The 14,251-nt window shown below is 53.3% G+C and overlaps 1 protein-coding gene across 1 annotated transcript in view; it reads right to left on the bottom strand.

The window, feature by feature from the left end:
• The window catches only part of RP1L1 (RP1 like 1), a 26,988-nt gene extending 13,295 nt beyond the window's left edge, over window positions 1-13,693 (bottom strand). The window contains exons 1-4 of the mRNA XM_029202309.1: window positions 13,088-13,693; window positions 11,064-11,205; window positions 5,304-9,505; window positions 4,945-5,103 (exon numbers count right to left, since the gene is read on the bottom strand). Of these exons, the coding sequence (XP_029058142.1) occupies window positions 4,945-5,103; window positions 5,304-9,505; window positions 11,064-11,205; window positions 13,088-13,693 (5,109 nt within the window). The remainder of the gene's footprint in view (window positions 1-4,944; window positions 5,104-5,303; window positions 9,506-11,063; window positions 11,206-13,087) is intronic.
• Between the last annotated feature and the right edge of the window lie 558 nt (window positions 13,694-14,251).

The raw sequence follows: 14,251 nt of genomic DNA, 5'->3' as shown, positions 1-14,251 counted from the left end.
GGGGGAGGACCGTGTGTGCGTGGGCCTCCAGGCGCTTGTTGAAACGCGCATTCCTGGACCCCCTCAGACACACGGAATCAGAATTTCCTGGGTGGAAGTGTCCATTTTAATGATGCTCGCCAGGTGGTTTACATGTTCACTCAAGTGAAGGAAGCCTCCACCCCGGCCTCTGATTTATGTGGAAATCTCTCAGGACACGTCTGCGTCACAGCTGTACTTGTACTGAGGGCTGTGCAGACAAAGGACAGGTTAATTCTGCCCTGGACACCTTAGAAGGGCCCTCCTGGAGACAGCAGCTGGGTCGCCAGGTCAGACTCAGGGGCAGGGAGCTAGGGCAGGGGGAGTTGGGGGGCGGGCAGGGGGAGTTGGGGGCAAGCAGGGGAGGGGCGCAAGGGTCTGGGTGACAAGGCTGGCTGCTCCTTGAGTTCTCCGGCAGGGCCTCGCTCAGCTCGGGGACAGAATATGAAGTGAGCTCCAGAGAAAGACCTGGGGTATGCTCTCAGAGTAGCCACTTATCCAGCCGCATGGTTTAGGCAATTCATTTATTCAAGATGGGTGTCTCCTCACCTGGAAAAAGGAAGCTGGACTAAATCAGTGACGGGCCACCTGGACTGAACGCTACGTACATCTGGGAGCTGGACAAAGCAGCTGTGCTGGAGCCCGATTCCAGACCAATAAATTCAGAATCTCTGGCATGGGACCTGGACACGAGGCTTTAGTTCCCAGCCACTGAAAAAACAGTCCCTTTGATCTGAAATCTCTGATCCCCAGCAGAAGGACAGAGGAGGGGGGAGAAGAGCTTGGTTTCTATTCACTCACTTCCCTCTCCCACTTACTTCAAGGTGAGACTCTGCTGGCTAAAAATGCTTGCATTACCACTGATACTAAAAGTGCTTTGGCAACTCTTTGAGTTGCAAATGCACCAAGTTTTGATTCAGGGATGGGCTACAGGAAGCCCAACATTTTCAAGAGGTGCTAAATTTCAGAGGCCTGTGCAATGCTGTGCGGTATGGTTGCTGTAGAGAAGAGGGGTGCAGAGGAGACGTTCAGCGGGGATTTCAGTGGGGATTTCAGATCCCCACCTTGGCTGATGGCCCTGAAATACTTTATCTCCAAGGCAGAAGAAGACGCAGTTTTCCATTAACAGCAAGTTTTTTTAATATAAAAGCAGAAATATTGGGTTGGCCAAAAAGTTCGTTCGGGTTTTTCCATAGCATCGAACAAACTTTTTGGCCAACCCAGTTCCTGGAGGCTTCAAGAAGATGAGTTTGTAACTGAAAGGAGAATTCTGTGGCTAGAAAACTTTTGAGTTCAACTCTTAGCTTTAAAAAAACAGGTTATCTCAAGCTCCCAATGTCTGTATGTAATTAGAACATTACTAAGGACGTAATACAATTGGTTGAACAAAAAAATCCCATCTAATCTACTTTCCTAAGTCTTAACTCTTTTGCAGTAAATTCATTCAGCAAATCTTTGATCACTTTTAGCTAAATGATTTAGTTAGGGAACCCAAATCAAAATGAAAAAAATATGATACAGTGGAAAAGGACATGGACTTCAGAGTCTGAAATATCTGAGATTAAATCCTGGCTTTGCCTCTAACTAACTGCGTGAACTTGGACAAGTTTACCTAAGACTCCTCCACCTCGGTTACTTCATTTTTGAAATGAGGATAACTGTCGACTTGCTTACTTCACAGACACGTTGAGAAGACTAAATGAGATCATTTATGTTCCTGTGGTACCTGATACATCATAGGCGTTGAAAACTTAGCAGTTCTAATTAAAATATTGGTATTTTCCCAATACACATGTAATGAAGTTTCATATGTTATCTCATCTACTTCTCAACAATGCAGTGAGCAAAATATTACTTGGTGCATTTCACAGAGGTTGCAACTGAGGTGCCATCATTGGAACTTGAGTCTGGTCATCCAACTCCAAGTCCCACCCTCTTTCCATTGTCTTCTCTTGACCAGAGGTGGACATGCCATTTTAGTGAAGTGCCGGGTCAGTAGGTGCCAGTGGTGGCTGTCTCTGTCATTTGGGGAGATAGCAGATTATGAAACAAAGAGGTTGGAACATCTCTTAGGAAATGACTGAGGACCTCAAGTCACAGAAGAGGTGCACAGTAAATGCTCCATGTCAACTAATAATAATAAGTTCTAGACAATCCTGCATATCACCATATCTAATCCAAGCTCACAATGCAATCTGTTTCACTGGGAGCTTCTGGCTAGGATACCAGTTCATATGTACATATGTGTGTGTGTATATAGATATTGTGTTAGTTTCTGGTGTACAGCAAAGTGATCCAGTTATACAGATACATATATATATTCTTTTTCATATATACTTTTAATGTAAAAACTTTAAAGACTCGCCTCCACAAGAAATTTTAAAAACATGTCAAATTTTATTAAGAACATCTTCAGCATTCAGAAACAGAGCAGAACAGGGACTTCCCTGGTGGTGCAGTGGTTAAGAATCCACCTGCCAATGCAGGGGACATCGACCAGGTTCGAGCCCTGGTCCGGGAAGATCCTACATGCCGCAGAGCAACTAAGCCTGTGCGCCACAACTACTGAGCCTGCGCTCTAGAGCCCGCAAGCCACAACTACTGAAGCCCTTGCACCTAGAGCCCATGCTCCACAACAAGAGAAGCCACCGCAATAAGAAGCTCGCACATTGCAGTGAAGAGTAGCGCGCCTCCCCGTCAACGCAATTAGAGAAAGCCCACACGCAGCAACAAAGACCCAATGCAGCCATAAATAAATAAACAAATTTAAAAAAAAAAAAAAGAAAAGAAAAGAAACAGAACAGAACAGATGACTTTGGGCATGAGGACACAGCCTACACCCAACATTTGCTTTATTTTCTATTATTAATGTATTTATTTTCTTTATTTTTTACATGAACATTTACATTTGAACAACCAGTGAACAATACCTGTTCTTGTAGCACAGACCTCCGCTTTAAAAATTCTGAACACACAGAGTGGTCCTGTATGCTGGTGAGAACCCTTGCAGGAAATTCTGCCCCACTAAGGACCCCCCGATCCAGACAGCCCTAGTCCAAGGCTTGCTGGAGAAGCCTGCCGAGAAAGGGCATTTTTTCAATCTCAAAAATGATAAACAGAGTGTTTAAAAATTGTAAAGGACACGTGTAAATCAATTTGTTTAAAAAAAGCTAGAATTCCAGCTGAAAATGGGTAAAAGGCATACATGTATAATTTATATGCAAATGGCTTTTTAAAAAACTAGAAAACTCTTTAATCTCATTAGCAATCAAATACAGCTAAAATAGTTCCACGTTAAAATAAGGTACTATTTTTCCCTATAAAATTAGCAAAACATTTCTCATTTTTAATGACTCTACCAAACACGGTTGAGAATGTGGCAGACCAGGTGATGTAACTTAGTACAACTTAGTAGACCTTTAGAAAAACAATTTGACAGAAGGAAGGTATCAAGAGCCTTAAAAAAGTCGATATCTTTAGACCCAGTAATTCCATGCCTGGGAATCTATCCTAAGGAAACCATCTGCTATTCAGGGAAAAAAAAAAAAAAATATATATATATATATATATACACACACATATATATATGGAAAAAATAATGGAAACCATCCAAATGGTCAACAAAAGGGAGATGGTGAAAAAGCATTTTATAATCTCATATTATTTGGGCATTAAAAACATTATTCAGGTATTAAAAATAGGTTTATGAAGATTTTGAGATTAATGGGGGGAATTCTCAAATTATGTTAAAAAAAGAAGTTTAAACACACATCTATCAAATAATTAGAAAAATGATGGGAAAGAAATACATCCAATGCTACCACGAGTCATCCCTGAGGGGTGGGATTATGAGTGACTACTTTTCCTTCTTTCTGCTCTTTTGCATTTTCCAATTTTTTTCATTCCAAAAAAAGAAAAGAATTAAGGAAAGACACTTGAACTTTGGGGCTGAGAACAAACTTTGTCCAGTGATCCTGAATTTATCCTCTTCTCTCCAAATTTTCACATCTGCAGAATCACCAAATATAGTCAAGACTAGAAAAAAGCACTTCAAAGTCGAGAGACATCAGTGCCCAGGAGAGGCCCAGGAGAGAAATAACTGGAGATCAATAGGCAAAGAACAAGGGAAACACTCACCAGCAAAAAACAAACACACAAACAAAACCTCTCCTGGACGGTTGCCAGGCAGTTCCATCCTCCTGGGCCCAGCAGGCAAATGCTGGGGCAGCTGACCTCGTATAATGGGGAAGATCTGGGATGGCCTTCTTTCACGCAGTGGGTGGACAGGCCGACGGGGCCTTGGAAACCCCAGAATTTAGAACTGGGGCAGTGTGGGGTGGCCATGCCCTTGGCAAGTCCTTGACCTTCGCCCATGTCCCTTATGCATCTCCAGTAGGCTGAGCTCCAGACTCAGGACTGTCTTGCAGCTGGATCCTTAGAAATCTAAGTCGTCTTGGCCAAAGCCATCTGTCCTGTCCATGGGGAGGGTTTTAAGCATCACTTCTGTGGAAGCGAGACTTTTCACTACCTTCTCAGCTTCTAAGTCAGAGCCTCTCTCTGTCCCCTGCTCTGGAGCCGGGCCTCCCTCTTCCCCCAGCTCTGGAGTCAGACCTTCATCTGTTCCTCGCTCTGGCATCCTCGAGCCTGAGGGGGCCCCGTCTTGCTCAGAAGGGGAGCTTTCTGGACACGTGCCTGTGACTTTTGTCTCTGGATCAGGGACGCCCTTGGCCTGGTCTTCAAGGCTCCTCGTGGGTCTGTCTGAAGGCTCATCTTCGGAGCTTTTCTGAGAGAGCCGAGAGCAGTTCCCCAGAGATGATGCGCTGGAGGACGAGAGGCCTGACCTTTGGCGGGGGGAGCCTGCACCTGGGGCCAGGGATGGCGTGGGCCTGCCCTCCTGGTCTGGGCTGCTGTTTCTAGAAGCCTCACGCGACTGGCGGTGTCCGAGGCCAAGCTGAGGGCGCGCTTCTCTCTTACCTCGATTTCCTCCTCCTGACTCTGCCTGTTGCTCCCCGTCAGCTCCCTGGGCCTCTGCACTTTCGGCACCAGCGTTCTGTCCTCCTGGACTTGGGTCACCTCCTCCCGGGGCTTCACCCGCCCCAGTGTCCTCAGCCCCAGAGCCCACCTCTGGGTCTCCTTCCTCCCTGCCCACACCCTGCTTCCCCCGCCCCACCCCGTCCGGGTAGCTGCCTACAAAGGGGTCTGTTTTCCTTTCTCTCTTCTCAGCAGTTGCCCCCTCCTCTGCCCCCCGGGGGGGCTTCATCTCTGCTGAGGGTCTCGTGCCCCACCTCCACCCCGGGGCCCTGGCCTGATCCCAGCTCAGGGCCTCCGTCTGCTCCCCGGACAGGGTCCGTCCCCGAGGGGTCCCTCTCCATCCCCCTCTTTGCAGGGGCCGCCTCTGCTGTCTCCCCGTCCACACATCTTCCTTTCTTCTTCTGCAGAATTTGCTGCAGGTCAAAGGCCTCTCTGACGGGCGCACTGGCCGCCCGCACTGCGTCCCTCGGGGATGCAGGGGCCACTTTCTTCCTCATGCAGGCCTCGCAGGGACAGAACCCCTCCTCCTCAACCTGCTCCCCGAGCCGGGTCCCCAGGGCTCCTCTGAAGGTTGGTACGTCCTCCAGGGAGAAGGAGGGGGGCCCCCGGCCCTGCGTGTGCTCGGAGGAAGCTGAGAGGTCACTCAGGCCCTGGGGGTGCTGCCTGTGCTGCTTGGTCTGCAGGGGCGTCTCCCAGAGGAGGGCTTCCCTGGGTGGCCCCGGCGCCGTGCCCCCCGCCCGGCTCTGCACCTTGTGGAGCTCCTTCTCGATGTGGTCCTGGAGCCGCCGGCCCACGTCCTGCTGCAGCTCGGCCACCATCTGGTCCAGCAGGTCGTTGCTCTCCAGGCCCCAGCGGGCTTGGAGCTCGGCCGTGGCAGTGGCGAGGTGGGCCATGAAGGCCTTCTCCATATTCTTCAGGAACTTGGACACCCAGAGGGGGTCAGGGTCCAGAGGCCCTCTACAGGCTGTGGAAGTGCCCCTCTCCTCCGCCCCCTGGGTAAGCTTGGCCTGGGTTTGCCCACAGCCTGTCTCAGCTGCTGTGGACAACTTCTCCAAAGAAGGCTCAGCGTTGGGGCCACCTTGACTCCCGCTGGCGTCTGGGTCACTCTCCCTGAGGCTCTTAGGGCGCTCTTTCGGGCTCTCTCTCTTCCCTGGCGGGCTCAGTGTGGCCGAGGTGGGGTCTCCCTGCTCTTCCTGCAGGCTCTTGTCTTCCCTGGCACCCGCCGTATCTTGAGAGCCCGCCCCTGACGATTCTCGTCCTGTGATTCCTTCCTCTTCAGGAAACCCTTTAACACCCTCTTCTTGCAGTTCTGCTCTTTCTTTTTCCTCTTTTATTTCCTCTAATTGTACCCCCTCTTCTTGCATCATGTTTTTAACACCTTGGTCCAGGTCACTGCCCAACATCTGCTCCCCACTGCTTCTTTCGGACCTGTCCTCGCTGGAGGCACCACCAGCCTCGGAACCACTCGTCTGTTGGTTTCCCGGATCCTCTGGGTTCCCTGAGATTCTGGAATCAGGCCTCTTGCAGGGGATGCTTGAGGTCAGCCCCATCCTCTCAGGGACCAGGGCGCAGTCCACGGTGCAGGGCCCGTGTCCCTCCCCCGAGCCTCCGGAACCACTGCCAACATCCACACCAGAGGAGGATGTTGGCGTGAAGTCCTCAGCTGCAGCGTGGGACCCAAGGGCCGGCAGGGCCTGGCCCCAGCCTAGCTCCTGGAGGCCCGAGTCCAGCTCTCTGTGCCCAAGGCCACTCCCTGGCCACAGGGCCTGCAAGGTGCTCAGGAGCTCCTGGTACCGAGGAGAGTCTGTGAACCTCACTTTGCCAGCGGGAGACCCAAGGTCATCATCAAAGAAGCGGAGCCTGGCGAGACAGGTGACGAGGGCCTGGGCCGAGCGGCCGAGTCTCCTGCCCACTGAGCTGGACACTTCGGGCACACTGCTGGGCCGGCCTGGCCTGGATCCCATCAGCGCCTTCATGATGTGTATGGAGGAAGAGACCCTGCTGGGAAGCACGCACTGGCCCATCGCACGGTCCACAGCCGCTCCTTTGCCTTTGCCGGCCTCCGTAGGGGCTTCTGAAACCCCACTGCAACGCAGGCCCTCTCCTGACCTGGGACCAGCGCTGCCCGTCCCTGGGAGGGCTGCATCTGGTTCTGCTTTCTCACTGGCCGCCCCTTCCAGGGGCACTTGTCTGCCCTGCACTGACCTTTCCAGGCCATCTGGGGGATATTGGTCAACAGGGTCCTCCTCGGGACCTTCCGGGCTGCGCCCAGCCAGGTCTTCGCCCTCGTCCACCATCTCGTATTTCACGGGCTCCTCCGAGATGTTGCTCAGCCATGCACGGACCACCGCTCCTGGGGAGGCTCGGGGCAGGGTGCCCAGCATCATGCAGCCACCTTCCTTTTGCTCCTCCAGGTCTCCTCCACCCGAGACCTTCTCCTGGAACGTTCTCCCGAGCTTGGGACCACGGTGGGAGCCACCCCTTCTCACGGCTCTGACTGCTCTCCCCACGGCCCCTCCCGGAGAGCCAGGGGGCCGAGGGCACCACACGTCCAGCTTTTCCTCCCCTGCCTCGGCCCCGCCCGGCTCCCCATCAGCACTGTGGGTGCCCTCGCTGTGGCTGAGGGTACGCAAAGGATGCTTCTTGCCCAAGGGCCGTGGCTTGCGAGGCATGGGACAGTACCTGCTGCACACGGAGCAGGCCTCAGAGAAGGGGCCCTGGCCGCCCCAAGACTGGGAGGCTGGCAGCGACTGCGTCTTCCCACCGGGGGAACCGAGGGCCGGGGATGCGCCCAGCTGCGAGCAGCAGCTGGCCCCGTGCACTCCCGGCCTCCCTCCCTCGGGCCACCCGACTGGCAGGACCAAGGGCCAGGAAGGCTTGGGACTGTCACCCCCTGCCTTTTCACCCAGGCCATCAGCTTGCGAGTTGAAAGAGCCAGGTGTGTTTGAAGGTGTGGGAGCTGGTGAACACGCCCTGAACTCAGGGTCCCCTTCAGTCTCAGCAGCGGGGGAACTTGGGGGGTGGAAATTGGAAGCACAGTCAGAATTGCTCACAGGGGTGATGGGAATGCTGCTGAAACCTCGCGTGTCCCAGGAATAAAGAGTGGAGGAGAAGCAGGGCCCCGGGTCCCGGGAGGCCCGGCTCCCGCAGCTGTGTGGGCTTTCCGAAGGGCCAGGCGCTGGGCTGTCTGGGCGGGCCCTGCCTCTGCTGGGAGGCCCTGGCACTGGCCTGGACACAGGCAAGCCGAGTGGGCAGTGGGTGTCCTTTGGGTGGTGGTGCTGCCCGGGGCAGCCCCTCTGGGACCCTCGGCTGAGGACAGAAACGCTGGGTAAGGACAGGGTGCCGGCTCTGCTCTGCTGCTTTCTGCTCCTGCCTGGGGCTGAGGCACAGGCAGAAGGTGGACGGTGGCCTCCTGCGTCCTCCCCAGAGGCTGCCCGGGGGCCCTCTTTCCTTACAGACGAGGGGCTCACAGCGGGGGAGCCGGGGCCTCCCCCCTGGGTGGCCCCCCAGGAAGTCGCGGCCCAGCTCTTCTTGCTGGGGCGGCCCTGGTGCAGTTCACCCCTTTCACTGGACTCCTCGTGAGACCTGCCACTTGCCGAGGAGTCAGGAAAAGCGTCTGCCGGGCCTCGGGTCCCGGGTTTCAGGCAGCCACGGTGCTCCCTGAGGCCCGGCATTGCTCCCTCGCCTGTGCTCTCACCAGCCCCCGAGGCCAGACTTGGGCCACAGCTGCCCACACCATCCTCCAGGGACCTGGAGCAGAAAGAAGAGTTGTTCTCAGAGCCTTCAGGGGCTCTGTCACTGGAGGAAGGGCTGGCGCTGTCTTTGCTCCTTCTTTTCCTGCTGGCGACCCCTTGGCTCCTGGGGGTCCTGGAGTGGGACCTCTGGGGCAGCCCAGACCTCCTCTGAGAGGCTGTCTGCTCTCCCTGGGGGGCATAAAGGGGGTTCATCCAGATCTCATATCTAGACCCCAGCTGCCACCGGCCTCGGTCAAAGGCCCCCACACCTCCTGCCTCACAGGGCCCCAGTCCCTGTGCCCCAGGCTCCGAGGGGTCCCTAGGGGGTCCCCTCCACACACAGCCGAGGGGATCTGCCTGCCCCAGGACGGGGCCCACCCTACTGGCCGCTGTGAGACTGCTGGCCCTCCTGACCCTCCTGGACCACAGGAGCAGGTCCTCCCCCTGTAGGTGGAAGCGGACTTTCATCTCCACGGACAAGCTGCCGTCCTCGTTCACGCGCACGTTCTTCTCAATGTCTTCACCGGCTACCGATGGGCTGAGCTGGCCAGGTGTGCCCTGAGGGTTCCCGTCAGGAGCAGGGCACGTGCAGGCACTTTGCAGAGGCACCGAGGGGTCACCGAGCCCAGACCTCTCTAACAGCAAGGAGAACCGCCGTGGCCTGCTGCCTGGCCTGGACCGCACGTGGATCACGCTCTGCTTGGCTTTGGGCCCCCAGCTCCCTGGTGCACGATGACAAGCAAGAGAAAAGAAGGAAAGATAGTGAGCTGCCGGCGAGAGCTTAGGGATAGAAGAGTCAAGGCCAGTCATGAGCCTTCCACGGTCTGTATACCCCTGCCACCTCCACAACCAGCAGGAAGGACAGAAACCATGCTAGAACGAATATTCACGGAGCTGCCAGGGTGTGAACCAGCAGAGCCCAGCGAGATGAGCCTGAAGTCCGAATTCAGTCTCGACCCTGCCACTTCCTAGCTGTGTAGTCTTTGGCAGAGCCTCTTTCCTGAGCTGTGAAATAAGAGTCATGGTATCTAACGGGTAGGTTTGTTTTGAGGATGTCAGGCAGTGCATGTAAAGCTTCCTGCAAAGTCGCTGGCGCAGAGTAGGTTCTCCATAGACCGTAGAGTTGACTGCAGAGCATCGGTGCCCAGAGCTAAATCCCAGCTCTGCTCACACCCACCCACGGCACAGGAAGCAAAAATCAAGCTGCTGCAGACACACCTGATTGTAACTGGAAACTGCTTTGCAATTATTAGTGATGATTTGTCATCTTAACCCTCATCAAGATTTGGGGTTGATAAATGGTTGCAAGGAAGGACCTGGACACATGACAGCAGGTCGTGGTAGCTAAGCCTGCCCCTCAGCCATGAAAAAGAGAAGAAGAGGGGGTCACTGGGGATAGAAAGACATGATCCCGAGAGATAACGTAGCCCTTGGTACTTTCTCATTTCATCTCCTGAGCTAATGCTTGGCAAGAGGGAGGAGTCGGCAGAGGCTGAGCCTATGGCCGGCAGAAGAGCAGACCTCCTGAGTCCATCTGGGCAGGAGAAGGATTTGCTCAGTCCTGTTCCTCCATAAGCACCAGATGAGACTGGGGGCTCCTCCAGAGGAGGGGCTGTGGCTGATGGGCCTTTGTACATCCAACACCCAGCATGATGCAATCACCGAAACCATTGCTGTCTTTCTCTTCATAGCTTTTCACAAAGGATATTATTTTGTTTACTCGCCAAAATTTGCCCATTGTCATTCCGATAATTTTGCTTTTTGGGTTTTTGTTGTGGTTGTTGTTGTTTAATAATGAAGGCTACCTCTGGTACCTGGACGGATGGATGGTTGGCTGTATAGATTGATGGATGGATAGATGATCAATGGTTATCATTTGTTTTGGTCTGTTGGGTCCTCACTGTTGCCTAAGACAGTCATGACTCTTGAAAGATGCAAAGGCCACATATCCATGGTCCACTGCCTCCATAATGTCATGCCCACTATGGTTCTTAACAAAGTTTATTTTAGATCCTAGAAGCTTAACGTTCAAGATCTCTTAATCCCTGTTTAAATACCAGACTCCCATCTCTCTCAGCCCAGCCAAATGTTCAACCTAGTTATTAAGGCTGATGGAGATGAGAAGGAGAAAGAGGCAAGAGAGACCCCCAAACAAATGGGATGCCCCAGACCCGGAGCCAAAGGCAGGTTTTTAAAATTATCTAGAAAGGATACCTGCCCAGCCCTACCAAACCACCATCCAGTGCAAATAAGGCTGGGGATCCTGCGGAACAAACTCACCACTTTTCCTCCTTGAAGTCTGCCCAGATAAAGGTTCACTTCCATTTCTTCTGACATCTTCCACTGCCAGAGGTCTGAAGGGCTCATGACCGGCACATACCAGCACTGAGGGGCTGTGTAGCAGACCCTTCAGAGAGTCCACCTGGGGAAGCAGAGTGTTGAGTCAGGAGGCGTGGTCTGCAGGACCCGCTTCTGTCCAGCGAGACATAGGTAGAGGGAGAATCCACTGTCGCTGGTCCCTTTCCTGATATTTGCACATCTCACCCCAGATTTCTGATCCAAGGGAAGGATCCCATTCACTCCTCAATACACATCCATGACTGGCGGGGGGCTGAGGTCCTCCCACCATGATCTTTTTCTCTACCTACAGCCCTCCCTCCACCTGGTACGAGGTCTGTGGTTTAGAGGTTATTCTTGATACTCAGGTGGAAAAGACTTCAAGAAGACTTTGACTTGCTTCCCCGCCCACACTCCTCCCTCCAGAATGTGTATTTTTTAGAGCAACCATAACAGAAGGTCCAGGGCTCCCATATGGAGACCTGATTCACTATCTCACACTTTTTCCAGGCAGAGTCCTCTCTTGGGTCTGATCTGTGCTTTCCAGTCTAATCTGAGCCCAGGGCCTCTGCTTCTGCCCCTAGTGGAGCAGAGAAAGACAAGGCACAGATGGCCTTTCTCTCCCTCCTCCAATTATTCTCTAGGCTCCTGCCCAGACGCGTGGGTCATCCTCCCACCACCTACCCCTACCCCCCACCATCATGACATCCCAGGCTGGGTCGTGCAGGCAGCATCAGTGCTGGATTGCATTCCAGGAAGCAGGTCCCTGCTTTTAGAAAAATCTCACCTGGCCCCAAGGATCCTGCCTATCTGATGATTTGCACAATTTATAGCATTACATTATAATTAGCGACGTTGGGGGATTTCGTTCCATCTTTAAAGTACAGAATCTGTTCTTTTTCGTTTTCTCCAGTTAGAAGGGTATGCTTATTAACAAGGAAATGAAAGAAAGGGCTCTTAAGATAGAGGGTATAAAGGTGCGATCGTGACTGAGCTGAAAGAGAATGGTACAGCACGGATGCAAATTTGGGGAGCAGGGGTATATGTCTCGATGGTAGGAGGGATGGTTCCATTGTTAGGTGGGGACGCGCTGCTGTAGCTGCTGTTATAAATTTAAGTAGCATGGCGTATACAGGTGTCAGTAGCTATAGGACTAGACTGTGAGAGTTTATGTGGATTAGATCAATCAACCTCCATCCTCCAGCCTGCCCATCTTGGGTTACATTCATGTTCAGCAAAACCCAGGAGGGCAAAAGTTACATTCACTAGCCTTCTTGCCAGTTAGGCCGGATGCCGATCGGGTTCCATCAGGTAGGTCAAGCCTGGGATGGCAAGCGAGGTAGACACTGTCTCTTCTTGCTTCTGGCTGTGTGTGGCTACAAAGCAAGTCTGTGGGCATCGGGAGGCGATGGCGCTCAGGCAGCAGTGGCTGGTGTCCCTGGGCATTAAGATGCAGCTGGGGCAGGTTGCCGACCCAGCTTTATAAGCTTCGGTTCCACTACAGAGGGGTCGTTCTCAGCCCAATCACAGTGGCTTGGAGCGGAGTTAGCAGCTTTCTGCAGGGTGCTGGGAGCCAATCCTGCACACCCAACTTGGAGTTCGCTCCCGCAGCTTTCCAAAGATTTGAAAGTCCCCCCAGCGCCCTGCAGGAAATTGCTTTCTGCTTAAAGCACTTTGAATCTTTTTTGTTTCCTACACTGAGCTCTCACCAAAATAGGTTAAGAGGACTGGATAAGAAAACAAAGTGTGCAAGGAACAGGTACTAAACACTTGCTAAATGGTAGCTGAAAATATGAAGAACAATTGCTTGTTTGATTAACTGACTGAATGTCTCCACTCTATTCACCTTTAATTAGTAGCAGGGCAATCAGTGCCTCTTTTAAAGAAATAACTTCCCAGTTCCACCTAAGTGTTTTGAGCTGAGGTCCAGGGAACCTTTTAAGGAAATGTCATACCCGACAGCCTACCTTTTTCCCACCGGTTGTGTACACCTGCTTCACGGGAAAGTGCAGCATATCCGAGGCTTTGCTGAGAAAGGCCGTCAGGTTCCTGGTGTTCCTGTGACTGAGCACCACTGTCTGCTGGTATCGAGGGTCGCCGTTCTTAACCAGCGTTATCCTCCTCGGGGCTCTGAGACTTTTGCAGGAAGAAGCCGTTCCAGGTGCCTCGCAGCAGCCTTCGAAATCCCGTGACTGCTGAGAAGGGCTTCTCCCCCGTGGCCGGCCCGGCCCGCTGGGGGTCTTGGGGGGCTTCTTATCGGAGCAGACGTAGCAGCCGCCGTCTTGCAGCTGCTCCAGGGTGCTGAGGCCGTGCAGGCCCCGGGGCGTGGTGACGGAGCGCACCCCAAAGGAGAGCGGCACGCGCTGCGAGAGCTCATCCATCAGGGCCCCGAAACTCCTGAAGGCGCGTCGGTGAACGGCCAGGCGAACCCCAGCAAACTGGGGATCCCCTCGCTTGAGGAAAGTTATCTTCTTGGCTGGCATGACCTGGGTGACAGAGGGGGTCCGGGCCACAGAAGGCAGGAGGCACTCGCGGTGTCCGGGGGCCTGGGCATCCCTCGGGGTGCTGTTCATGGTGTGGAGGACCAGGCAGCTGAAATGGATCGAAGGAAGAGGAAAGTCAGAGAGCGGGTCTGTGCATTTCCTCCCCCTCGTTACAGAGGCGCTCCCTGCCCACCCCAAATCTGCTCCACTCAAACTTGTAGAGGCAGGTTAATCCATTTTGATGAGTAGAAGGAAGGCCAAAGGTTTGGCATGGGAAGATCTGAATTCAAATCCCACCCCTCACCCCCCACTTATTGGCTGTGTGATCCAGGAGGTTGATGACATAGTCTGTGTTTTGGTAACATGCAGCCATATTGATCTGCATAGTGGTTACAAGGATTCAATGAATTTACGCGCACAGAGCGAGCATCAGTACACCTTCATTCCTCTCCTTTCTCTTGCTGTTTCTCTTACCCTCTTCTACCACCTTGAACTCCTTTGAATAGTGTAGAGTTTACCTCCTAAGGAGGTGGGTGAATAAGGGGACATAAGAATACCGAACAAGTGGTCAGGAGACCCAGGCGCCCTGCCCTCCCTCTCAGAGCAAAGTGTCATGTGTGAACGTGGGGGGGTCCAGGCTCTCTGCAC

The sequence above is a fragment of the Monodon monoceros genome, unplaced genomic scaffold (assembly GCF_005190385.1).
Source record: "Monodon monoceros isolate NGI ecotype Baffin Bay Population unplaced genomic scaffold, NGI_Narwhal_1 Super_Scaffold_5, whole genome shotgun sequence".
Classification (NCBI taxonomy): domain Eukaryota; kingdom Metazoa; phylum Chordata; class Mammalia; order Artiodactyla; family Monodontidae; genus Monodon; species Monodon monoceros.
The sequence above is the reverse complement of the archived record's forward strand: the minus strand, read 5'-3'. Positions and strand labels throughout refer to the sequence as shown.